Source organism: Nycticebus coucang, chromosome 21, assembly GCF_027406575.1.
Source record: "Nycticebus coucang isolate mNycCou1 chromosome 21, mNycCou1.pri, whole genome shotgun sequence".
Taxonomy (NCBI): domain Eukaryota; kingdom Metazoa; phylum Chordata; class Mammalia; order Primates; family Lorisidae; genus Nycticebus; species Nycticebus coucang.
The window spans coordinates 44,954,121-44,981,863 of record NC_069800.1 but is presented as its reverse complement, the minus strand read 5'-3'; the positions used below and the strand labels follow the sequence as shown (position 1 = coordinate 44,981,863).

At 48.4% G+C, this 27,743-nt stretch overlaps 1 protein-coding gene across 1 annotated transcript in view; it reads left to right on the top strand.

The window, feature by feature from the left end:
- Positions 1-3,621, top strand: part of KIAA1755 (KIAA1755 ortholog) — a 48,298-nt gene extending 44,677 nt beyond the window's left edge. Inside the window, exon 14 of the mRNA XM_053573974.1 lies at positions 3,247-3,621. Coding sequence (XP_053429949.1) covers positions 3,247-3,501 — 255 coding nt within the window. The 3' untranslated portion in view covers positions 3,502-3,621. The remainder of the gene's footprint in view (positions 1-3,246) is intronic.
- The last annotated feature ends 24,122 nt before the right edge of the window (positions 3,622-27,743 follow it).

The following is a 27,743-nucleotide window of genomic DNA, read 5'->3' as shown; positions in this document are numbered from 1 at the left end:
GTGCAGTGGGGACAGAGTGGCTGAGACACAGCAGCTGGCTCTTTGCATGATTCATTCCAAAGTCCCATGAAGGGGAAAGAGCATTGGGAAGGGGAAGAGCTGGGATTTGAGCACAGATGTGTCCACACCCTATAACATGCCCTATGGCCTTCTCCAAAGAGAGGAGGAAATGGTGACAGACGCCTAGTCCTGAAGGATGAGGCTGAAGATGCTGGTTAGGTGGTCAGGAGGGCAGCCCTGTTACTGACCGTGTACTCCTACGCAGCTGTGGGCACCTTACCTGACCTGCTTCTCACCATGTCTCTATATGAGGAAGAGATGAGCGCAAGTGAACTGAGACTCAGAAAGTGACTTCCTCAAGGTTGCCCAGGGGGTCAAGCAGGGTTCGATTTAATAGCTCTTTCCAAATCCATGAAGCCAAACCCTTCATTTCTCTGATGAAGAAATTGTCCCTGACCCAGCAGGGACAAGAACCCACATGCCTGGGCCAAGCCCAGTGCCCTCAGCTGCCCCTCCCACTCGGCACCAAGGACAGAGTGTGGGAAGAGCCTGACCCTTGCTGCAGGTGACAGAAAACACAAGATGCTTCAGGGGGCAGCTCATGCCGGGGCAGCAGACAGGGGAGGCAGATGGCAGTGGCAGCAAAGGGATCCCCCTTGTTCCAAATGTATGAAATTAGAAAGCAAGATAAAGGTGGAAACTGAGGCCTATCAGAAGCCTTGTGTGCTTGTGTGGCTGTGTGACTCTGGCTCTCAGCTCCCTGATAATAATAATAACCAATGGTTCTGTAATTCTTATTATGTGCCATGCCCTATTCTAGTCATTTCACGTGTCATTTTGCTGTCACACCAATCTTGTAAGATGGTTACTGCTTTGATGCCCATTTCCACGTGAGAAAACAAAAGGTCATGTAACTCCCCCAGGGTCACACAGCCAGCAGAGTGACTGAGTTGAGATTCAGACTAGCTGGCGCTAGTACCAACTTTGCCAGGTAGTGAGAGAATGCAAGTAGGGCTTTGCTCAACTTTGGAATTATTATTATTTTAAGACAGGGTTTCACCCTGTTGAGGTTCAGCGGCACGATCACAGCTCACTGTAACCTTGAACTCCCAGACTTAAGTGATCCTCCTGTCTCAGCCTTCCATGGGGTTGCTGCCACCACTATATCCCTGGCTAATTTTTCAATTTCTTTAGAGATGGGATCTTGCTATGTTACTGAGACTGGTCTTGAACTCCTGGCCTCAAGTGATTCTCCTACCTCGGCCTCCCAAAGTGTTGGGATTACAGGTGTGAGCCACCGTCCCCAGCCTGGAATTATTACTAACATCAGGATTAGTAGTAGTAGGGGAAGGAGTAATGCCTCAAGGGTTAAAACAGCTGAAAGCTTCTTTGCTTTTTAGCCAATTTCAGCCCCACTGGCCTTCCCTTGATCAACTGAACTTGCCCTGGCTCTGAGGCCTTTGCACTTGGCAGTCCCTCACCCTGGAACGCTCTTCCCCTCGTCCACTGGTTTCTTGTGTTTCTTCTGCTCTCAGCTCCCATGTCCCCTCCTCACAGAGGCTCTTCCCGGGCCCACCCTGCCCCCGTTCTCGTTCAGGCCCTGTTTTCCACTTCCTGGCCCTCACTGCTGAGATCTGAAGTCATCCTGACACCCACAGCGTGCTTGTCTCTTGCATGTCCCTGTAAGGTGAGCTCCCTGAGTCAGGGACAGGGTCCGAGGTAGCCCTGGCTCCATCCGCAGGCCTAGCACAGAGTGCTCAGAGAGCAGTGTGGATGACCAGCCCTGTAAATGGAGGGAAAGGAGATAGGAGAGAGGCTGGGGGTGGCCTGTGAGCAGGTGGTGTCTGTCCTGAGCCCAGAAATCACACAGTGGGAGGCAGTGGCCTTGACTTTGTGTCCCTCCTCAGCCAACTCCTCCCTGGCCCTGAATTTCAATCTCTACAAGGGGCTGGGCAAGATGACTTCTGAGCTGCTGTCCATCTCTGTCGAGCCTGGCTGGTAAGGTCGAGTCCCAGACAGACAGACTGATATGCAGGAGAGCCCAGTGCCAGGCTAAGCCCTGGGTGGGGAACGCGGGCGAAGCAGCTTTGGTACTAAATAATAATAACACGATTGTGCTGCTAACGGAGATTTATGGAGCCCTTTCCCTGCCATGAGCTCCGTGTGCTTCCACGAATATGAAGCCATTTATCTAAAGACAAGTTCCCTTAATCCGTGGAAAGATGGTCTCTTCGGAGAAAATGGTTCTCCAATCCCCACAGCCTAACAGCTTGCTGTCGGGTTCTAAATTAATGGAGAGAAAGATTATGTTTTTCACAAGCTGCTGGGAATGTGCTAGCTCCTTTGCCGTTTGCAGACATTTTGTGGGGCAAGGAGGGGACAGATAGAATCACAAAATGGGGCAGAGGTCCGGCTGGAGTGAGGTGGCTCTGGATCAGGCATGGCCGACTGGCTCACTGTGTCACAGCAGGATGCACCCCTGTCTGGGGCCAGCTTTTCCTTCCAATCACTTGAGGCCAGGAGTTCAAGACCAGCCTCAGTAACATAGCAAGATCCCGTCTCAGAAACAGGGTAATTCCAGGGTGGAATCCCAGCTCCTCCCTGACTTCCCCTGCAACTTGGGGCAAGTGACTCACTTCTCTGAGCCTCCGTTTTTTCCTCTGTAAATGGACCCACTGGTTCCACTCAGTGTGATCGTACATGAGACACACAGAGCTTGGCAAACAGTGTTTGATAAACAGCCAGATGAGCGTCCCTCATAGGGGTGATCCAGATTTTCAGCTCTGGATCAGGCATTCCATGACCACCGAGGGCAACACCCACTTCACAGAAGAAGAAACTGAGCCCCGGGTGGTGCCTGTGGCTCAAAGGAGTAGGGCACCGGCCCCATATGCTGGAGGTGGGTGGCAGGTTCAAACCAGCCCTGGTCAAAAACTGCAAAAAAAAAAAGAAAGAAACTGAGCCCCAGGGAGGGCCAAGTTCTGACTGGCCCATAGGTCTATGAGAAGGTCCCTGAGGAGACTAAGGGTGCTGGGGGCTGTTTTTAGGTGGCAGATACATGTACCCCAGGGAAGAGAAGGAAACCATTGTCATCACAGTCAGCAGAGAGAATCACAGCCAAGCCGAGGGGGACCGTAGCACCAACTGGCAGTTACTAACTCCATCCAGCAGTCTGCCCCTCTTTGCTCCAAGAGGCACATCCTTGTCCTCATGGAGCCCCCACCTCCCTCTCTTTTTGTCCCCCAGATGACCTGGTTCCACATGGACTGTCAGGACCTGATGACCCAGCTCAAGCTGGGCAAGGCCCAAAGGGCCAGCCCCGGGGACCAGCGTCGTCTCTGCCGCTACCTGCACAGACTGGCATCTGAGTTCCCTGCTGAGAAGCTTGTGGCCATGGGGCTGCAGGTGGCCTCCCTGAGTCGGCCAGGCCTGGGCCGGCACCTGTGGGAGGAGGCCCGGGTCAGACACAAGGAGATCCAGATGCTCCTGAAGAAGCTGTAAGCTGCTGCCCTGGCCCAGCGCCTCCTGCTGCCCGCTCAGCACACCTGGAGTCAAGAGGGCCAGCTGCCAAGGGCCAGGCTCTGGATGGAGAAGTCACTTCCAAGGGGAGGTGGGGCCTGCCGCTGCAGGACTCTCCAAACCGTTTGCCAAAGGCCACCAGGATGGGGAAGAACAGACATTTCCAGGTTGGCCCTTCACCCCAGGAAGCTGGCCAGGCCATAGAGGCTGCTGAAGGCCCAGGCCCCATCGCACTCTATGATCCTGGTCCTGAGTCTGCTTTTACCACCCTCTTCTCCTGGCAGAAGCTCCCCAGACAGAGCCAGTCCCCCCGCCCCACCGGGGGCAGCTTCTCTTCAGAGGCAACAGACTCACAGACATCTCTGGAGGACTCACCCTAGACAAGTGCCGTTGTAGCCCTCTAGCTGGGAGCCCCCTTCAATGGTGCCAACCTCCGGGGAGTGAGGAGCTGGGTTCAGTCCCCTCAAGGTGTCACTATAGGGTACTGGTTTTACATTCAACCTATGCAGGGAAATTGAGAACCATGGACCTGACCCCCCAGTTCCAGAAAATGGGAAGACCCAATTCTCACCCACGCAGAGTAGTGAGAGTGAGGGCCCGAACCAGGATGCAATAAAGCAGGTGCGCTAGGGTCTCGCTGTGGAAAGACCTGGGGGTACAGGACCTTCCAGAGGGTCCCCTCTTAGGCAGGCATGTGGCTTTCCCTTTGGGCCCATGGGCTAGAGATGCCCTCATATGGAATCCGGAGGTGGCTCCTTATGTTAGGGTTCTACAGAAACAGACCCTGGGACAAGAATTCCAGTGTAAGTGTACTTGGTGGCAATCCCAGGAACCACAGGGGCAGGTGAGGAGTAGAGAAGTGAGGCTGGGGAGGGAACAAAGCATATCTTATAAGAAAATTGCCTTGGGCTGGCTCGGCACCTGTAGTCCCAGCTACTTGGGAGGCTGAGGCAAGACAATTGCTTAAGCCCAAGAGTTTGAGGTTGCTGTGAGCTGTGAAGCCACAGCTCTCTACTGAGGACGACATAGTGAGACTCTGTCTCAAAAAAAAAAAAAGAAAAGAAAATTGCCTTGGGGGTAACCATTCTTCTGGACCTCTGGAAGGCAGCCCAGAACACTAAAACACACCCCAGAGTTACTACACCCAAGAGGTGAAGTAGCCCAGATGTTTGTCCGTCCACCCATCCCCAGGAGTTAGCACTTGTGGACTGCAGGCAAAGTAGGCTTCATCAGCCTCAGCAAAGACAGTCACCTGCTTAGGCTGGAGGCCCATTCGTGTGTACAGAAGGGCATGGGACATCTGCTGCACTCTGCTTCACGCGGCCCCTGCAGTGGGCATGGGCTGTCATTCTCAGATTCAAGGAAGCGCATGGAATCTTGTTCTTTTATGCTCCAGAGAGAACCTTCTTCCCCTCAGGGGTTCGCTGTCTCCCTCACCTCCCCACCAAGCCTCGTCACACCTCCATCACCCCCAGCCCTGCCTCTCTTTGGCACATCCTCTGGTGCCCAGTGCCACTGAGGTTCCAAGGGCAGCTGGGGCCGAGTGAAGGGAAGGACACTGTCCTTGTCCAACAGGTGGTGGGGACAGTGGACAGAAGCCCATCAAACTGGTCTCAGATAGTGTCCAAAAGCCAGCCACTCCTTCCATACTGCCCAGAGCAGCCCCTGCCAGTGCCTCCCCTGAGTGCCATTATGCTGGAAGAGTTTGCCACCCTCTGCCGTAGGATGCATTACCAAGGTGGCCTCCTGGCAGCCTAGCCCAAAAGTTTCCTGGCTCAGGGAAGAGGGTGGGGGCAAACTCCACCATAAGGTTGTGGAAGGGGAGAGAGGCAGGCCCACAGCAGGCACAGGAGGGCAAACAGGATTCTTCAGGAGTCTTCTCAGCAAAAAGAGTTACACACTCAGTGCCCAAACCAGCTTCAGGAATCCTCCCCAGGTGTGGTTTAGAGCCTTCCTGACTCAGAACTACTAACAGAGCCAATCAAAAGGCAGTTTCCCAGGGGATCCTGCCCCCCACCCCAACAATTAAAATCTTGGGACTGGTCAGAATTCGCATTTGTAGCCAGTTGCTCAAGTGTTTCCCCTTGTGATTCAGCAGGTGGGGTGCTGCTGGGGAACACCCGGGCCTGGGCCTGAGCTGCCCCATCCCAAACCAGCTCTGATTCTTGTTCCCCTCCTGCCTCTTCCATTCAGACAGGCCCAAGGCTGCGTGAGGTGTTGGATCAGCCCATCTCTATCTATGCCTGTCGCCTCAGAGGGGGGCCAAAGGCTCATAAAATGCTGTTGCCATAGCAACAGCATCCAGCCAGTGGGGACCACAGGCAGGGAGCCAGGGAACCTGGGCTGCAAGGATGGAAACTGACTTGTGAGAGACCACAGCTACTGCTAGGAAGAAGGGAGGCTGTGGTGTGGCTGAGTAATCCAAGAACCCTTGGGTGGGAGGGATCCCCAAGGTCACCTTGTGCATCGGTCTGTCTCCAAAAAGAACCGTACCCCAACAATCTGTCCACTTGTAGCATCCCCTGGTGGGAAGTGGATATAAAAAGAAATATAATAACTATATACAAAAATAATGAGTAATATTAGCTCATGTTTCTTTTTGCATTTTCTTTGTGCTCAGCTTTGTGCTAAGTCCTTTATTTATTTATTTGTTTATTTACTTATTTATTGAAACACAGTCTCACCTGTAACCCCTCCTCTCTGGTGCTCTGTTCATCCCACCTGTCCAATGGGGGTGTTGGGTGGTTAAGGATCTTTCTCCCTTTGGGGATCAGAGAGCCTGGCTTTGCATCCAGGCGTCACAGTGTACTGCCTCTGAGCAGACAGGTGCCCCTCAGCTTTCCCATCTGTCCAGTGGATTTGACAAGCCTGCTGGGTCAGGAAAATATCTCCGAATGCCTGAGTTCTGCAAAGCTTCAAAAGTCTGGGGCCTTGATAGGACTGAAGTGCCCCAGACTGTTTGCAAGCCCAAACAGAAGTCTAGGTACTTTTCAGTTTATAAAGTAGTTGTTCTTCTATCCAGTTCTTTGCCTGATATTTACTGCAATCCTGAGGGGCACAGACGTCATGCTCTGGGATATCCCCATTTTACCAATGAGAAGACTAAAGCCTGGAGTGGGGAGGTGACTTTCCCAAAGGAAAGGAGTCCCAAAGGGGAAACCTGAAGATCTGGACCTGGTTCTGGATCAATGGCAAATTCAGAAGAGTGGACAGGTCTCCATCTTATAGGCCACTCTGAGGTGGGTCCCCCATGACCTTGAGCTTTCTAGTTTAAGTATCCAGACCCTGGTGAGACAGCTGGCTGGACTGAGAGCACAGTCTGACCTCATGGAACATGTTCTATTCTCCAGGGTTTGTGAACTGGCCTCCAGCCCTGGAAAAATCCATCTTGCCCTAAGCCCCAACCTCTCTAGGCTGCAAAATAGTTCTCTGAGGCCACAGCCAATGAATCCCCTGTAGAGAAAGTGTCTGCCAGGCAGCAGGACTCTTGAAGTTCCGTTCCCCTCTGCCTGGGATGTGCTGGGGGTCCCCAAATGAGCTAATGCACTCCTCAGGCCTCACTTCCCCAATTTGTGAAATGGAAGGATTAGGCCAGACCAGGGAAGGCAAATTGGGGTCATTTTGCATGTGGAACTGCTGGCCTGCCCTCCCAACTCTGCCTCCCTCTCTGTACTGAGTGTCCATCCAGGCACCCAGGCTGGAAACCTGCAAGTTGTCCCTGAACCTCCCCTTGGTTCCTAAATCTGCCCACCTGATCTCTCTCTAATCTACTTCTCTCTCCATTTTCCCTATCCTCATTCAAGCCTCCATCTTCTCTCCCCTAGACGACTATAACAGTATTCTTAATGGTCTTCTCATAGCCATTTGGATCCCCTTTATCTGTTCTTCACACAAGAACTAGAGGGACCTTTGCAAAGTGTAAAATAATATCAGTCTTGCTCAATACTGACCAATAGCATTTTATAGCTCCTCAGATTAAAAAAAAAAACAACCTCCCTTTGATCAACAAAGCCCTGTGCATTCAGCATCTGCCCTCCATGTTAGCCTCGCCCCAATCTCCACGTTTTCTGAGTTGCAGCAACACTCACTTGCTTTCAGTTCCTCAGTCATCCCAAGCTGAGGTCACGTTCCTCAGAAGCAGACTTGACAATGAGGATTCAGATGCAGGTGATTCATTGAAGAGGCAATCACAGAGAAACCAGGCAGATAAGGAAATCAGGGAAGCAGTGGGGCAATTTCAGACAGAGTCACAGCCCTGCTTGATTGCCTGGGGAGCACTGGGAGGTATTTGCTTGATTGCCTAGGAAGCACTAGGAGGTATTTGCTTGATTGCTTGGGGAAGGCATTTGCTTGATGGCATGAGGAACACTGGGAGCTATTTCATACTTCTGAAGCTCTTCGGGCTCTGAAAATCCTGTGGCACAAAGCAGGGTCCGGTAGCCCAAGGGCAGAACTTGGAAGACAGTTGTAGGTATGGGCCCATAAAATATAACAGTCTGTATCAAGAACATACAGAAAGCTTTCCCAACTAAATAATAATCAATTTGAAAATAGGCAAAAGATCTGAACAGGCATTTCTCTAAAGATGATCTACAAGTGGCCAATAAGCACATGAAAAAATGCTCGACCTTATTAGCCATTAGGGAAATGTAAATCAAAACCACAGTGAGCTATCACTTCACATCCACTAGGGTGTCTACAATCAGAAGACGTATAACAAGCGCTGGTGAGGATGTGAAGAAACCAGAACCTTCGTACACTATTGGTAGTGATGTAAAACCATGCAACTGCTCGGGAAAGCAGATTGGTGGTTCCTCAAACTGCTAAACATCACGTTGTCATATAACCCAGCAATTCCATTCCTAGATGTGTACCCAAGAGAAGTGGAAGCATGTGTACATGTATGAATTTATACACTGATGTTTACAGCAGAATTATTCATAATAGTCAAAAGGTAGAAGCAACCCAAATGCAGATGAACTAATGAATGGATAAACCAAGAATGCTCCATACGTACAATGGAATATCTTTCAACCATAAAAAGCAATGAAGTCACTTCCTAACTTTCCCCATGAAGCCCAAATTATCCTGATACCAAAGCTGGATATAGCTATCACTAAGAAAACTACAGGCCAATATACCTGATGAATATAAATGCAAAACTTCTCAACAAAATACTAGCAAACCAAACACAACAGCACATTAAAAGGATTATACAGCCTGAGGGGGATTTATCCCTGCAATGCAAAGGCAGCTAAACATAAGAAAATTAATTGATAAAATATGCACATTAATAGAATGAAGATACATAAACCACATGGTCATCTCAATTAATGCAGAAAAGGCATTTAACGAAATCCAACACCTTTCATGATAAAAACACTCGGAAAGGGCAGCGCCTGTAACTCATTGGATAGGGCGCTGGCCACATGCACCAGGGCTGGTGGGTTCAAACCAAGCCCCAGCCTCCTAAAAAACAAAAAAATAGCCAGGTGTTGTGGTGGGCACCTGTAGTCCCAGCTACTTGGGAGACTGAGGCAAGAGAATTGCTTAAGCCCAAGAGTTTGAGGTTGCTGTGAGCTGTGATGCCATGCACTCTACTGAGGGCAACAAAATGAGACTTCTGTCTCAATAAAAAAAAATAAAAATAAAAACACTTGGAAAACTAGGGATAGAAGGGAACTTACTCAATGTGATAAAAGATTGTTTATGAAAAACCTACAACTAACATCAAACTCACTGGCGAAAGAACTCTTTCTCTCTAAGATCGGGAATAAGACAAGCATGCCTGCCTTCACCACACTACTCAATTTTGTATAGTTCTAGCCAGAGCAATTAGACAAGAAAAAGAGGGCGACGCCTGTGGCTCAAGGAGTAGGGCGCCGGTCCCATATGCCAGAGGTGGCAGGTTCAAACCTAGCCCTGGCCAAACCCCCCCCCCAAAAAAAAAGAAAAAGAAAGAAAGGGCATCCAAATTGGAAAGGGAGAAGTAAAACCATATACTAAAAATATTAGATCTCATTATTTTATGTCTAGAAAATCCCAAAGAATTCATATTAAAGCTACTATGGCTAATAAACTCAGCAAGGTTTTAGGTTATAAAATCAACACACAAAAATCAGTTCTGTTTTTATACATCAGCAATAATGATCCAAAATGGAAATTAAGAAAACAATTCCAATTTACCATAGCAACTAAAAGAATAAAATACCTAGGAATAAGTTTAACCAAGAAAGTGAAAGATTTATAAATTGAAAACTATGACATTACTGAAAACTACAAAACATTACTGAAAAAAATTAAAGAAGACCCAAATAAATGGAAAGGCGTCCCATGGTCATAGATAAGATTGTTAAGATGTTAGTAGTACTACTCAGAATAATATATAGATTTGATGTAATTCTATCAAAATTCCAACCACTTTTTTTGGGAGAAATTAAAAAACCCAATCCTCAACTTTATATCAAATTGAAAGAGGCCCCAAATAGCCAAATCCACTTAGAAAAGAAGGGCAAAGTTGGAGGACTCAGAGTTCTCAACTTCAAAAGTTACTACAAAGGTATAGAAATCAAGACAATGTGGTACTGCTCTCATGATAAACATGAACAAATGGAATAGAATCCCAAGACCAAAAATAAACCCATACATGTATGGTCAATTGATTTTTTTTTTTTTTTTTGTAGAGACAGAGTCTCACCGTACCGCCCTCGGGTCGAGTGCCGTGGCGTCACACTGCTCACAGCAACCTCTAACTCCTGGGCTTACGCGATTCTCTTGCCTCAGCCTCCCGAGCAGCTGGGACTACAGGCGCCCGCCACAACGCCCGGCTATTTTTGTTGTTGTTGTTGTTGTTGCAGTTTGGCTGGGGCTGGGTCTGAACCCGCCACCCTCGGCATATGGGGCCGGCGCCCTACTCACTGAGCCACAGGCGCCGCCCTGGTCAATTGATTTTTGACAAGGGTGCCGAGTCCGTTCAATGGAGAAAGAGTAGTATCTTCAACAAATGGTGCTGAGTCAATTAGATCTCCACATGCAAAAGAAGGAAGTTGGACCTCTCCTTCACACCAGGTACAAAAATTAACTAAAAGCAGATCAGCAACCTAAATATAAGAGCTAAAACTATAAAACTCCTAGTAGAAAATGTACGAGTAAATCTTCATGAGCTTGGATTTGGCAATGGATTCCTAGGTATGACACCAAAAACACAAGCAGCCAAAGTGACCATAGACGTTATCAAAATGAAAACCTTTTGTGTATCAAAGGGCATTATCAATAAAGTAAAAAGACAAGCTATAAACTATTAAATAGGCAAATCACGTCTATGTTAAGGGTTTGATATCCAGAATCCGTAAAGAACTCCTACAACTCAACAACAAAGGGACAAACAACCCGGTTAACAAATGGGTAAAGAACCCGAATAGGTATTTCTCCAAAGAAGATATACAAATAGCCAAAGGCACCTGAAAAGACATGTCATCATTCATTAGGGAAATGTGAATGAAAACCACAATGTGCTCCCATCACATAGCTACCAGGAGAGCTATGATAAAAAATGTAGAAAATAATACGTGTTGGCAAGGATGTGGAGAAATTAGAATCCTTGGATATTGCTGGTGGGAATGTAAACTTGTACAGTTGCTGTGGGAAAGTTTGGAAGGTTCTCAAAAAGTTAAACATAGAATGATCAAGCAATTCCATTCCTAGTTATATATTCAAAAGACCTGAAAACAGGGACTCAAACAGATACTTGCATGCCAATACTCATTGCAGCATTATTCGTGAGAGTTAAAGGGGGGAAACAACCCAAGTGTTCATTGGGTTGAATGGATAAATCATCAGATGAATAGATAAATCATCACATTTTGTTATATATACAGAGGGTGTCAAAAATGTCTACACATTTTAAGAAAGAAAAAAATGTAATAAAATTGTAGTACTCAATATAGACCTATAACAAAAGACGAATACAAGTCATATTGAATGCCTCTTATAATTGCAAAAGTCAAATGTGGCTTGAGTATCGCAAACTTAATACAGTTTTTTCATTTCACATATCACATTTTGTTTTGTATAAGTGCATCTATATAGATACAGACACATAATGGAATATTTTTCAGTCTTATAAAAAGAAAGGAATTTCTGAGACACACTACAACGTGGATCATCCTTGAAGACATTATGCTAAGTGAAATAATCCAGACACAAAAGGACCAATATTGTGTGATTTCATTATGTGAAATGTTTAGAACAGGCAATTCATAGAGATGTAATGCAGATGAGAGGTTACCAGTGGCTCGGTGGACAGGGAAACGGATAGTTGTTGCTACACAGGTACAGAGTTTCTGTTTAGAATGATGAAAAAGTTTTAGAAATAGTGGGGATAGTTGACATTTAATTGTAATTAGTGCCACTAAATTATGCACTTAAACATAGTGACAAATTGTGTATGTGCGTTCACATATATTATAGCACAATAAAAAGTTTTAAGGAAAAAAATACTGATACATGCAATAACATAAATGACCTTGTGAATTTTATGCTGAATGAAAGAAGCCAGTCGTGGAGACTACATATGATATCGAATGTCTAGATATGTAAATCTATATATAGAGAAAAGGTATTAGTGGTTGCTTAGGTCTGGGGGATAGGGAAGGTGAGGGAATATGGGGGTGATCCCTAAAGGGTACAGGGTTTCTCTTTGAGATAATAAAAACGTTTCCAAATTGACTGTGGTTATGACTGCGCATATCTGTGAGTATACTGAGAACCATTAAATTGCACACGCAGATGAGTGAATTGTATGGTGTATGGGCTATTTCTCAGTGAAGCTGCTTCACACACACACACAAACATGCCAGAGGAGGGATGTACAGAAATAAAAAGTGATCACAGGGAATCTGGGTGCAGCACTGACAGTGTCTACTCCACGCTCTTCTTGTCTCAAGGCCTGGAATGTTCTTCTTCTACCTTTTCAGCTAGTTAAGCCTTCCTTATCCTTCAGTTATCAGCAGTGTCAGCCTTTCCTGACCCTGAAGTGGTCAAAACCTCCTTTAATAAAACACCAAGTACTTCTCCTTCATAGCGTATATCAATTGCTATTTTGCAATATTTTATTTACTCACATCCCCTCCTAAACTGTGAATTTTGTGAGAGCAAGAACTGAGCCTGCCTCAGATCAATATATCCTTGGCACAGGGAACAAAATTAACAAAATTTATCAGATGAATGAATGAATGGATTCAAGCCAGCTCTTTTTGATTAGCAGGGGCTGCCTAGAACACCTGGCTGGCTCAGTAAAAAAGAATTCTATGATTGATTAAAGATGTCTGCCCTGGTGTTAGCAGGGTCAAAAGTAGTTGTTGTGTCCCAAATTTGCTATCCTTGAACTAGATAGGGCCAAGCCTAAGCAGTCTCCCATTAAAGGGTGCTCAGGACTGCCTAGAAACAGTCTCATTGCTCCCCCATCTCCCAGGAGAGGAATGCAGTTGTCATCCCACCTGGCCTGAATAATCAATCACGGAGCCACACAGAGCCCGTTAGGATTTGTCACTGAGCCACATCCAGGTGCGACGGGCAGGAGCAAGCAGGCTCATTTGCATCTCATCTACATGAAATTTGCATTTATCTTCGCAGCCCCCATCTCTTTGCAATTTTCAAGTTAAAATGTCATTATCGCTCCTGTGAAGCCTGTTATTTCTTGATTTCATTCTCTCTGCTCCTCTACCTCCACTCCCTCCCCCACGTCCTAGCCAGCACTGTGTGGGTGGGAAAAGGAAATAGGGATTGAGCTCTGGTTCTGCTGCTGATTGAGTCACTGTGACTTTCGTCTGTGGGCCGTGTCTGAGGCACTATGCACCAGGTGGGGATGTGGCTACAGGAACTGCCCTTCAAGCATCCAAAGGAAAACTGACACAAACTTGGTGTCCTCCACTCGAAGCGCTCGATCTCCACTTCTAAGCCTTTGCCCATGCTGTGCCCTCCTCCTGGGAAAGCCCTCTTCCTTTTCTGCATGTCATAATAGTAGCTATCTATAACAAATGTCCAATGACCCCCACCCCTTAGGACTCTGCTTATGCCGTGCCCCCAGCCCCTGGGTCATAGGCTGATAGGTTGAAGAGACAGACATGTGACTCGATCTAACCAATAAGATTCTTTTTTTCCCCAGGATTTGGACTTGGGACTCAGAGACGCTCCCCAGTTTCTGAATTGAACACGTATAAACTAAAGTGCGAGGGCCACTTTGTCCAGCAATGTCTTCTGTGGAAGTACTAAGGCTGGCAGGCTCAGTGCCACGCTCAAGAGGCCCAGAGGGCTCAACAGCCCTGTCTCTAGGCTCAGCCCCCACCCTCCAGCCCCAGGCCAGGCTGCCCTGCTCACCCCCAATTCCACAATTCACCACCCCACCCGGCCCCCAAGCCTCCTCTCCCATCCTTCCTTCATGCTTGATTGAGCAAGCTCTGGGGCTTCTGTTCCTTGCAACCTGACAAGATAGCAGGCAGGTGAAATGTGAGCTCAGCAATTTGATATTTGACATCTGAAAGAGAGCATCGAAATTGTCATGAAGATAAAAAGCAGAGCTCTAGCGAAATTTTGTTGCTGTGGTGATCTCAAGGAAAAGGGGCATCATAGCTCTTTAGAAACAGGGGCTTCCTATGACCTTACTCTTCCAAACAGACTTGTCTACAACCCTGCACAGAGGTCACCTTCTCCAGGAAGCCCACATGGTGCCCTTACCCTCCTCTGGCTCTGAACCCTGCAGCACCCCCAGGTGTTTTTCCTACCCGCTTCTTACTCCCTTCTCCTGGCTTTCACCTCCCCCACCCCAGCTTTGTGCAAAACACCATGGGCAGGGCCTTATCCCAGGTCTCCAGGTCTGCCCTTCTCAGCATCCAGCATAGTTAATTAATAACCTTAGACTAATACAAAATAATAATAGCCTCTTACTTACTGAGCAGTTATTCTGTGCCAGCTTTGTCTCATTCTATCTCCTCAGCAGTTCCGTGAGGTAAGTTGGTTTAGGGAACATGCCTGACCACACACAGCCTGTAAGGGAGAGAAGCAGGAGGCAACCCAGGCGGTCTCTTTTTGGAGACTTGATTTGAGTTGCCCCTGGGTGCCTCATGACTTGAGTAGTTCTCAAGAGTATAGGGCCCTTCTGGGCCTAACCTGAGGCTGATGTTGGAGTATCTCACATTGGTGCTTCGGATACTTTGAGTTAAGCAATGACCAGTCCGTAGGGTGACCAGACATCCCTGTTTGCCCTGGACAGTCCTGGTTAATGCCTACAGTCCCTGCTTAAGATCTCCCCAAAATGTTCCAGTTTGCCCAATTACATGGTCACCCTACCAATCTGGTGACTTTCATCAAGAGCAATGTCTCCCAGGCACTGGGGAGGGAATGAGTGGGTCTGGTGCCCTCCTGGCTGTTGAGCAACAAGGCTGGGGCTGGAAAGCCAGGCCAGGGCAGCCTCAGGGCTGCTGGGATATGGGCATGAGTCACAGGACTATCTGATCAGCTGGTCTCAGGAAGGGATCTGCTCCCCCGTCCCTACCCTTCTGTCATTCCCACACATCCACCTCACCCCTGGGGAAGGAGCTGTGGGCAGGATGTCAACTAGAACTGATAATAGTGTCTGCTCCCCACCCTCAACTTCTTCAGAAAGGTGTGAGCTGCTTTCCTCTCTGAGCCTCTTGTTAAAATGGTAACAATTGGGCTGGGCATGGTGGCTCATGACTATAATCCTAGCACTTTGGGAGGCCAAGGTGGGAAGATCACTTGAGCCCAGCACTTTAAGGTTACAGTGAGCTATGGTCATGACGCTTCACTCCAGCCTGGGAGACACAGAAAGACCCCATCTCTAAAAAAGGAACAATTATCAATGCCACCTCCAGCTGGGGCTCCTGGGAATTCTAGTTGCCAATGGCTTGGATCAGGAAGCTCCAAAGCACCTGAGCAAAGGGTTGGAAATACCCCAGCATGCCAGTACCCTCAGGGAGGGCCACTTCCCTCCTCCAGAATGAAAAGTGTGCCCCTGAGTGTAACTGCCAGGCTTGGGGTCTCATTCCAGCTCCACCTCTTATTCTCTATGTGAGTCACATTTCCTCTGCTAGAAATGGGGGTGGCAGGAGGAGTCCTCCCCTTCAGGGCTATTGTGACGTGGTGCAGATAAACCTCAGCACATGGAGGGCCATGAATGGGCGTTGACATCATCATTATTATTTTTTAAGACACAGTCTCACTTTGTCACCCTTAGTAGAGTACCGTAGCGTCATAGCTCATAGCAACCTCAAACTCTTGGGCTCAAGCAATCCTCTTGCCTCAGCCTTCCAAGCAACTGAGACTACAGGTGCCTGCCACAATGCCTGTCTATTTTTTAGAGACAGGGTCTCACTCTTGCTCAGGCTGGTCTCAACTTCTAAACTCAAGCAATCCACTTACCTTGGCCTCTCAGAGTGCTAGGATTATAGTCAGGAGCCACCATGCCCAGCCTGACAACATTATTGTTAATTATTAATTATCATTATTATCATTATTAATTTGACCCATTTACAAGGTCTTCTGAAACCCCAGAGGCCTCACACAGTGGAAGGAAGCAAGGCCCAGAGTTTGAGCCCCAATTCAACTACTGGCTGACTGTGGGCCCCCAGGCAAATCTCTCCTATCTCTGAGCCTCAGGGACTGCCTCCCAGTGGAGAACAGAATCAGAAGGCCAGGGAAGGGATTGGATTCTAGAATCAGCTTGATCAGAGAGCCATTGTTACTCTAACTAGGGGAGAAGCCAGGTTCTCAAGTTTGCCGCCCCCCTCCCCCGCCATTACCCTACCCCCCGCCGGAGTGTCAGCGACCCTGACCTCTGACTTCTTCCACTCTGAAATCCACTTGCAGCATGTCACCCTGGTGTGCTCCAGCCTCTCACAGGGGCCCTGTTTGAACCAGCTGTTCTCTGAAGGTCTCTGCTCCATGGGCCCAGGCCAGGACCCCAGCTCTACCCTCCAGCCCTCAACCTATAATAACATCCTCTGGCTTGGGGAGGCATTTCCCAGCTGTTTTTGCCTCAACATTTCCCCATCTGCTTGGCCAATTGTCCTGCAAATGCTGGGGTCACCAAGGCTGATGTGTGGGTGGGGACTGTTTGCTTTTGTTTCCTTCATTGTAAGAAAAAGGCTTAACTCTGACTGCTAATAGGTTCCACCACAGGACAGGCTCTCTGGAAGGAGTCCTGATATTAAACATGGGCTGGCTTTGACCAGAAAAGGCTTGGCTGGGTCTTCAGGGAGGGCTGAGCAACTTGGGCTCCCAGTGACAGGGGTGATGCTGCCTTGAACCAGTGAAGTGAGATTATGGGCCCAGCACCCACTCAGGACATGGAATATGGGGCAGATTGTATTTTCGGAAGATAGCCACATCATCGCCTATCCACCTGGTCTTCTTACAGGGTGAGCTTGACCTCTTTCTGTTGAGCCATGAGGGTCTGTGTTCTCCCCGCTTTGTGGTGACGGTGTGTAGCAGAAGTGGCATCATGTGGCTTCCAAGGCTAGGGCATAAAAATACATTTCCTCTTTGCACTCTTGGAAGCCAGCCACCACACCATGGGGAAGCCCCAAACAGCCCACACAGAGAGACCATTTGGAGGGGCCCTGTGGAAGGATCCTGGCAACAGCCCAGCTGAGCTCCCCAGTGACCGCCAGCCTCAATAGTTAGGCCTGCAGGTGAAGATGTTTCTGAGGATTCCAGCCTCTGGCCATTGAGTCATCCTTTAAGTATTTACAGCTGACATCACATATCAGGACAAACTGTCTCTATTTGTACTATGTCTGAATTCCTACCCCACAGGGCCCACGAAATTGTGATGCAGTGAAAGTACCAGAACAGCACGCCTTGCTGGGGGCTGTCCCACCCCACATTCTGAGTCCTCCCCAACCATGGGCAGTTTCACCCCACTCTCAGCACTGGACCTCACCCAGGACATTCCATCATTGTTCAGGTGAAGACACAGGTTCAGAAGGCCGGGGTACTTGCCTAGGGTCTCACAGCCTTCCGTGGCTAACTGCCCTGTTACAGAAAAAGTTCCGATTAAATCAGATCCCTCAGCACAATCAGCAAACCCCGTGGATTGGCCTGCTGCCTGTTTTTGTAAATAAAGTTTTATTGTAACCCAGCCACGCCTATTTATTTATATATTGTCTCTGGCTGCTTTCCAGCTTCAGAGGCTGCTTTTCCAGTTGCCTATGATCTGGTCCTTTACAGAAAAGGTTTGCCATAACCCCTGCCTTAAAGGCCTAAGGAAGCTATGGCCCTTCCTAGAAGCTCAAACCTCCCCCCTCCCCTCCCTTGAAAAAATTTCAGCAGAAAGGTCTAAGAAGACCTGGGTTCTAATCTCTTCTCCTTTCTTTAGGCTGTTCTGGAAAACAGAGCAACAACTAACTACTAATCGTTCCTATTGACAAGTGCCACGAAGATTTAGCATGGACAGAGGATAGAGGCCTTCTGCGCCCAGGTGCTAGCACACAGCAAAAGCAGACCCTTTTGTCAGCTCCTACCCACCTCCTTCCCTTCCACTCAGAGAAGTTTCTGACATTCAGGGAGGGGCAGGAATGGAGCTGGAGCCCCCAGAGAAATTAACTTCCTGGCCCTTGTGGCTTCACCTCATTTATGATGTTAATTGAATGGATTTGCATAATGTGCTCACTGAAGTGTTATTTTACTTGCACATTTAAATCATTTAATCATCTGTGTTTTTCCCTCTGTTAATCCTGATGATGCCAAGGCAGAGGGGGTGGTGAAGGAAGGAAAGGAAACTGAATCTCCAGGTCTCTCTGTCTCATTCTTTCTCTTGTCTCTGTGTATCTCTCTCTCTTTCTTTCTCTCTTTCTCTCTCTCTCTCATCAAACTCACCGACAAATGCACTTAGGTGTGCATCTCAATGTCCCCATCACTGGACTCCAGCCACACTAGCTTTCCTACCCTTCCTCACACATCTGGCACATTCCTGCCTCAGGACCTTTGCACTACCATCCCTGGGGTGAATGTACCTTTTCCCCAGAGAGCCACACATTTTCCTCTCTCATTTCCTCTGGGTCTTTACTCTTGGGAGAGGCCTTCCTTGACCTTCCTGTCTCATTTAGCAGCCTCTATCCTTCTGTAGTTTTCTGCAAAGTACTTGTACAGTATATGTTTATCTGTCGTCGGATTCCGTAGCAGAACATAAGCTCCAGCAGGGCAGGGTTTTCATTCTTGGGTTTTGTTCTTTTGCTTGCTTTTGTTTATTGCTCTCTTCCCTAGTGCCGAGAACATTGCCTGGCACATAGACGGTACTCAGTAAATGTTTGTCGGGTGAACAAACTCGCGTGGAAAGCTCTCACGAAAGGAAGAGATGTGATTCCATGGCAAGGTGACAGGCTGCCCAACAAGTACACCAAGGCGGTTTCAGTTCTGAGTCCAGCAGAGGCCTGCTATCCCGGAGGCCAGGCTTTTTCCAGAAATGGAGATGTTTCTGAATATCTCCTGATATTCACTGACCCTTTGCAACTTCCTCTGAGGTCTCATATTTCCCAAGCAGCCTTCTGGGCCACTGGGCAGCTGTTTTGCAACCCAGCTGTCATAGGCGGGGAACCTCAGGGGCCAGACTGATAAGCCCAAGAAGTCATAGTCTGACTACAGAGGGCACAGAGAGGAAGCCTCTGGGGTCACAGGGACAGAGGTCATGAGAGTCCTGAGATGCCTGTTCTCACTTCTCAGTGGATATTTCAAGCCAGGGTCAGAACTGAAAGTCCAAGCTTCCTCTGCACCCTTGTAAGGTGGGGAAACTCAGGCTCAGTGAAGGGAATCGGTTTGTTCAAGTCTCCTAAATAGGACTCGCCTCCCCCAGGAGCTCCTGGGACTGAGAGGCCTTCATCAGAGAAGTGCTGAGCATCTGGCTGTGCCCATGGCCTCTTCCTCTTCTAGCTCTCAGACATCACCTCCTCGGGGAAGCCCTGTCTGATGCCCTTAATTTAGGTCAAGTTCCTCTCTTCTCAGAGAACCCACCCCCTTTCTCTTCAGAGCTCACATCTCTTTGCAGTGACAGTCTGGCCTCTGTTAGCTTGACAGCTTCGGAGCTCCATGAGAGAGGGACCAGGCCGTGCTGTCCCTCACCGCCCCATTCCTGGACCTAGCCCACAGCAGGTCTTGATGATGATTTGTTGAATGAATGTGCACAGCATGTCAGAGGCATGGAGGTGGAGCAGTGCAGAATCATTTTGCAAAGGTGACTGCAGGAACTGGCTAGGGCCAGGGATAGTTGCTCAGCAACTCTGGGTGCCTGAAGATCCCTGGGGTCACTGTCCTATTTCCAGCACACCAGCTCCTGATATGCCCTCAATGCCAGCAGCCTGCACCTGTGCCTCAGTCATGGGCTGCCCCCAGCTGCTGGAAGTCCCTGTTCCTCGGGAGAGCTGAAAGTGCCTGGAAAGTGAGATCCCTCTCATTGCCTGGGGGCTGCAGCTCCAACCAACATGAGCTGCCATGTTCTCTGCCCAAGCACTTACCCACTGGCACCCCTCCTTCCTTTTCCCTGTCCATTGTTCCACTTGGCACTGGGTTTACTGGGGACATTCTCTGATAAACCACTTCCACAAAAATCCTGTCTCAGAGTCTGCTCGGGGTCCCATCTAAGACAGCCCCTCCCAACTAGGACCTCCTTTATATTTGGCTGAAGCTCGAATCAGACACACTTGAATCCAGTCTTTGCTTCTGGCAAACCATAGAGACCCTGGGCAAAACCTCATCAACTACCTTGGCCTTGACTGCATACGGTGTGGCAAGAGTTAGAACCAGGGCGGCCCCTGTGGCTCAGCGGGTAGGGCGCCGGTCCCATATGCCGGAGGTTGCGGGTTCAAACCCAGCCCCGGCCAAATTAAAAAAAAAAAAAAAAAAAAAAAAAAGAGTTAGAACCAGTGTTTGTGAGGCAGCTGATCCAGGCCAGGCCCTGGTTGGAGCTCAATGAGGGATAAGTATTCATCACCATCATCATCCTATCCTAACTCTAAACATCTTGGATTCATTCCTCTGCCTGTTGAGCCTCAAATGAGGGGTACAAGTTCAGAAAAGCAGCCACCCTGGACCTGAGTTGTGGATGTACCAGAACTTGGGTTCTGTCCTGGAAAGTTCCACAGAAACTGCCTGGCCTTCAGCTTCACTGTCTCACTGTGCCTTTGCCTCAGTCCCTGGCATCCCCAAGGCCTCCTCTTGACCCCATCAGAGCAGAAACCTGAGCTTCTGGCCAGGGGGAGGCCAGCGGGAGATCACGTGCGTGCGTGCGTGCGTTGACCCAGGCTTTGCCTTTCCTAAGCCTCCCCCAGGATGACTGGTGTCCCCGCAGGTCCTTAAAGAAGCTGCACTCTCACTCCTCCAGGCCTTGCTGGCTGCTGTTTCCATGTGTCTATCTGCCTAACTCCTCAATAGCCTGCAAAGTGTAGCTCCACCCTCACCTCCTCCTGGAAGCCGTCCCTGCCCAGGCTTCTTCCCAGATTGGGTTCAGGTCCATCCCTGGGTGCCCACATCTCACGTTCTTGACCCAACACAGAGCTGGGCACATTTGTACATGTCCCTAATTCCCTCTTGACGTGTATGTCTCTGGGAGAACTTGGACTGGTTTTGTGCATAGCTGAATCTCAGCTACCCAGCATAGGGCCTGGAACACAGCAGGTGGTCAAAGAAATGTCGATGAATAAATGGATGGATGAATGAAGGAATAAATGAAGGAAAGAAGGAGACAGCAAGCCACCTCCACTACAAACTTCCCTACGGCTAAGTCTGGGTCTGTAGCTCAGCATCTGGGGTGACGGGTGTGACTGCTGGTTGTGGGTTTGTCTTTTTATTTCTGGTTTGTCCTTTTCTTTTCCCTTTCCTAAGGAGATGGTTTCAGACCTCCTTGTTGTCAGGAAAGTGTGAGCTCTGGCATCACAGGAGCATCTGCAAGGGCAGGGGGCTGCCAACACGTTCCCCTTGGTGAGTCCCCAGCACACCCTATATCCTTCCAGCTTCTGCCTACCTTCTCTCTGATCCTCGCGGTGCTGGACAGTCAGTCTGAGCTCTGGTTCCAAGCCCACTGCTTTACCAGTTGACTGACCTTGGCTAACTCACTTCTCTGCTCTGTGCCTCAGTTTCCCCAGTTGTTAAATGAATAGCTTATAATGTCCTTGTAGGCATTCTGAAACTCCTTTTCCTGTTTCTTGCTTCTGAGGAAAATAAAAGGCCAAAATACATTTTCCGGGAGAAAATGGGAGTCTCTTTTCAGGAGAGAAAGCAGGAACTCAGGGCAGAGCTGGGGACTTCATGTTTTGGGGACTGTGTGTCCTGACAAGCTCAGACTCAGCCATGGGGATGACAGCTCTGCCACTGAGGCCCCCAGCTGGGCAGGCTGAGCTGGCAGAGGGAGGAGGCTTGTTTTTCAGGGCCTGGCTCTCCCTGGAGGGTAGCCCTTCTTGGCCTGCAGGGCTTGGCCCAGCCTCTGGCACAGTCAAGCCTTAACTGGGGGTGGGAGGTACCTGAGACGGCCCTGGCCCAGCCCCAGTCTATCCCTCTAATGCAGAATTGCCCCATTATGGCCTTCCCTGCTTTTCAGCCTGGATACATATTCCCCGGAGGCCATCCCCAGAGGCCTGGCTCTCCTGAACCAGGGACATGCAGAGACTGGCTGGAGCATGACCATAGGAATTGACCAGGGCAAAATTCTGAACAACAGAGCATGGTGGTGAAGGCCTGGTGGCCAATTTTTGAATCTCTGCTCTGCCCTGCCTTTTGACCTTTCTGAACCTCAGTTTACTCACCTGGGAAAATGGACTAACAATTGTATCTATGTCTTAAGGTTGCTAAGAGCAGAGGCAACCTTTCTTTGTACCAGGGACCAGTTTCATGGCAGACAATTTTTCCATGAATGGAAGTGGGGGGCTGGAGGGGATGAGACAAGAAGTGGCACTTGGGCAGTGATGTGAACAATGGGGAGCCGCTGTAAACGTGGATGAGGCTTCACTTGCCTGCTGCTCACCTCCTGCTGTGTGATCTGCTTCCTAACAGGCCGTGGACCACAACCTTTTTGGCACCAGGGACTGGTTTCATGGGAGACAATTTTTCCATGGACCTGGCAGGGAGGGATGGGAGAGGAGGTGGAGTTTAGGTGGTTATGATCTGTGGCCCAGTTCCTAACAGGCCACAGACTAGTCCCACTCTGCAGCCTAGGGGTTGAGGACCACAGGCTAAGAGGATTGTAAGTGGTTGTTTGCTGATAACAGTATTTGGCACACAGTAAATACTCTATGATGTTTACACTTAGGTACATGGGCCTGTGGAGGCTACAAGTCCAGACCTTTCTCCGAAGTTCTAGTTCCTGGGGCCCGAGTGAAACCAAGCAGATGGGCAGCCAGACAGAGATAATGTCCAGAGAGGGAGGTCCTGGTAAAGCAGAACATGAAGTAGGTGAAGGGCATTTTTCTTTGACTGGGAGAATGGACCACTCAAGTTCAAAGCCCCTCAGAGTGTGTTCATTGAATGCATTCATGTGACAGGAAAGTGGAGTCAAGAAGAGCCTGGGTCCCAGCTCCAGCTCAGACCTACAGTGCTACGTTTTTTGGCCTGAGTGCTCGCTCCTTCTTGGAGGCTGGACTCAGAATCACCCGGTCTCAAGAAGTTGGTTCTGGTACAATCAGTGATTGGGGCTGACTCCAGAAGACCAGCTCAGAGGCCCATGAGGCAGGAGGACATGGCTCTGAGCCTCACCTCATCCTTTTCCTTCAGCCCAGGCAAGGATCTTATGACCATTTTACAGATACGGACAGGGAAGTGGGGTCAGAGGCTCAGAAACTGACTGACAAATAATTCCTCACCTGTCAGTGACAGAGGTGGTTCCAGAGCACTTTTGCCTGCATAATAATCCTCTTAAACTGCTCTCTGTTACTGTATCACACAAAAGTAAGTGGGTGGATTTTCATGCACCAGGGAGGGTAAATTCAGGATTATCTGATTTTAAGTATAGGCTGCCTCTAGTACTCAAAGCTCACTTTGGGCCTTCCAGGTTTACAGAGGAAATCCAGAGCTTCTCAGAGGAAAAGTAGCTACCCAGTGAGGTGTGAGGACAGGGAGATAGGAGACCAGGCGAGTGGCCATGCAGTGCCTGCTCTGAATATCAACACCCATGCACACCAAGCTCCTGTTCCTCAGAAAGTCAAGGGCATGCTATAGAAGTCGCGTGCCGAGGCAGCAGGGCTTATTTACTTAATGAGATTGGACTTGCCTTTCCCACTTGTACGTCTGAGGCAATCTAAACATGTCCCCAAGTTAACTTCTGTTTTCACCGCAGCCTGCCCATTCCAGGCAACTACAACTCCCCCCTGCTCAGGTCAGAACCCTTGGGATCGTCATTGTTACCTTGCTGTCATGCACACATGCAATCTGTTGGTAAATTCTGTTGGCTCTACTAGCAAGATATACCCAGAATCTGACCCCATCTCCCCCCTTTGCCCACCTCCACCATCAGCGCTCAGGTGGATCATTGCTGGTAGCTCCAGGCTTGTCCGGCACCTCCAAGCCTTCCCCAGTGCAACCTGTTCCCCCCACAGCATCCAGAACATCCTGTTAAAACCTGAGGCGGTTTGATTCTCTCCTCTGCTAAAACTCCTTCAGTGGCTCCCATCTCAGGCCAAAAGACAACATCACTGGAATGTTCTAGAGGCCCTGAACAGTCTAGTCCTCTTCCCTGGCTTTTTACAATACCTCTGGCAAATAAGAAAGGAAAGAGGGATTGCTCCCACTTTACAGATAGGAAGACAGAGGCCCAGAGGATATAGATCATGTTTCTAGGTCTGGAGCACAAGTCACCCTTCTGGGGGCTCTGTCCCCCACCCTGTCCCAAATGCCTGAGTGGGCAGACGCTGGTGTCTCTAATCAGATGAGGCCGCTCAGCCCACTCTCTCTGCAGAGTGTTGGCTCCCTGCCCGTTCTCTGGAGTCAGGCCAGATGCCGAAATGTGCTGTGGACACTATGCGCTTGGCTGGCAGGCCCTGGGATTCCACCCCTTTTTAGGCCAGATTAGACCAGTGCATGGTCCACTCTGGGCTGCTGAGTAGTCATGAAAGGAATTTAAATCCTCCAGGACACGGAATGGGTCAGCCTTCGGGCAGCCTGCTATGCCCTGGCTCATGGGTCAGCCTTCGGGCAGCCTGCTATGCCCTGGCTCTGACTCTGAGTGGCTAAGTGAGCCTGGGCAAGTCACTTCTGCTTTAAGTTGTACCCTGTCTACCCACAATCCCCCTGTGGAATTCTAACACTTAAGCTTTGGAAGAACAAGTTGAAACATGGTTGCATGAAGTCAATAAACATCTAGAAGCCAGAAGATACCAAATATCAACTCATTATCATTTGCCTTTGGAAAGGTCAAGGGTAGAATGTCACAGGGCTCTTCTCCCAGCCCCACCATGTCCAACAAGTCTATGGGTCACTTGAAGGTGGAAAGGTGGTCCCCATCACTGTGTGGCTGGGAGGGGCAACAAGACATTGGATATCAGAACCAGGATGTCTAAGACCTTGACCATAGTACCAATAAGCTAAATATAAGAACATAAAATATAATGAGCAACTGTCAATCCCTGAACTTGGCCTCAGATGCCAGCACCTGCGTGTGAGACAAGGAGGAAGGACTGAGATGGACTGGGTTTAAATTTCTAGGGGACTTTTTCCAAAATCATAGAGTCGTTTTTAGCTGCCCCAACGACAGGGGGCTGTAGTGACATTTAGAGGGCCAAGGCCAGGATGCTGGGTACCCTACAATGCATGGAACAGGCCCACACAACAGACATTTGCCCCACATCCTTCCCCGCTCTCAAATGTCCTCCAGGCAAAAAGCCACTACAAATACGAGCAGGTCAGGCTTTAATACGCCACAATACTGAAAGGCTTTTATAAGAAGTTGTGCGAAAAACTCAGTAACTTAGATAAAGATTTTAATGACAGGGAAGCATAAATGAAATGAAGACAGTGACTCAATTATTGAATAATTTTCTCATTCTACAGAGACTGTGACCCTCACCAGCTCCATTTTTATTTTATTTTTTTTAGACTTTAATCTTTATTTACAGGACGCTGCAAGATATGAAATTCCACATAGAAATAAGAAACCCTTTCAGAGGATAGGCTCCATACAGTATGTATGGACAGTTTGGAACTATTAAGTATAGTTTTGTTGTAAAAAGTGCTACAATAACAAACCATGTTTAAAAAGAGTCCGTAGTAGAGAAATAGTAAGACAAACTTATACCAAACACAGTACATGACAACTTTGTGCCTCAGTTGTGCAATCTAAAAGTTAACAGTCCCAGGAGCCCCATCCTGAACTTGGAAGGTGCAGCCTTCAGAGCTAGTTGCTGGTACTACATTTTGATCCTCCTCTTCCTCTACAGAGAAATACTTCTCAGTCAAGTTTAATGAAGCCTTGTACACTGACTCATTTTCATGGTTTTGTAGAGCTTCAATTTTGTCCAAACCTCCACATTCTTCAATCCTTATACTAAGTTTCTCAGTTTCACCTAGTTTTTCAGCAGGCTGAAAGATACTTGAAATGGCATCTAGAATAATCAGAATAATTTTGGTATCTTTTGCACTTAAGAGGTTCATCAATGGCTCTATTATGCCACAATGAACAAGGTATACAATCTGTTCAGCTGTTCCAGCACGTATATAGTTGGTCACAGCCCATACAGCTTCCTTCTGTGTCTTAAAGTCTGCCTTAGAGAGAACACCAACAGGTAATGGGCCTGGTCTGTGATTCACAACTTGCTGTATCTGGTCCTGACGGCCAGCTGGGATGTTTGACATTGTCCATGTAGCTTCCTTTTGAATCTTCGTTTTGGGGTTGGTCAGCAGGCTGGGAAAGACAGTAAGTGCTCCTGCATCAATTACTCCTCATCAACTACTTTCTAGAGAAAAACAGCCTCCCATCGACAATATAATCCGAGCTGGTTTGATCCCAAAATTTGTGTCCTTCTTGGGCAGAACTAATTGTAGTCCCATTCAATTTGAATCTGCATGGGCACTAACTAACATTGCTTCTGGGACATCAGAACAGACTAAGGCTGTGGTGGATGGAGGTGCTATTCCAGCGTTCATTTCTCTGTTGGCGTCTCCCCATGCTCCCAGTGACAATATTCATCTGTCCCAGTGACAATATTCCCTATGGCTCTTAGGGCAGGAGTCACAATTGGCAATTTGGTAGCTCCCAAAAGCTTCACAAGTTGGGGCACAACTCCTGTTTTCACAACCATTTCAATCCGTTCATTTGGACCATCAGTAAGGTAAGAAATAGCCCAGCAAGTATCTGCTGATACCTCTGGATCATCGCGATGCAGGAGACGCACTAAAGTAGGAAGAATCTGTTCCACAGCATCTAATGGGGGTGCAGGATTCTTGTTGCGACAAAGATTTGAAAGTGTCCAGGTAAGATTACATAAGTAACCGCATGATAAAGATGACATATCAGGAATAGCTAGAATGCCAACAGTGGGTCAACTGCACCGGACTTAATAACCAACTCTCGGAAAACTGAACCATCACCTGCAATTCTTCCTAGAGCCCACACAGCTTGTTCACTGATAGGAGCATGGGGAGACGCCAACAGAGAAATGAACGCTGGAATAGCACCTCCATCCACCACAGCCTTAGTCTGTTCTGATGTCCCAGAAGCAATGTTAGTTAGTGCCCACGCAGATTCAAATTGAATGGAACTACAATCAGTTCTGCCCAAGAAGGACACAAATTTTGGGATCAAACCAGCTCGGATTATATTGTTGATGGGAGCTATTTTTCTCTAGAAAGTAGTTTCCTGACAGCCTGAGTAGCTTCGACCTGGTTTTCCATATTGGTGCTGTTTATACCTTTGACAATGTCATCCACAGAGCAATTTACAGCACCCTGGTTGTTTTGGTTTTCCTGCAGTGGAGAAGCAGCATTGTCAGGAAAAGAGCTTACATCTCTCCTTTTCAGCATCTGGTCATCTTTCTTAGCTTTCCTCAACTCCACATTAACTTCTATTTGGTGTTGCCTCATTTCTGTACCGTCTTTTCCCTTGTTCTTGAACCTGTTAAGTCAGGCAGCTGGCAAATTAGCATTCTTGTTGGTGGACATGGTTATGAGACAAAGGGAGACAGCTGCACAGCTAGCTCAAGCTTCCTCAGGAGGTGGTGCGGGACTCAGAAGAT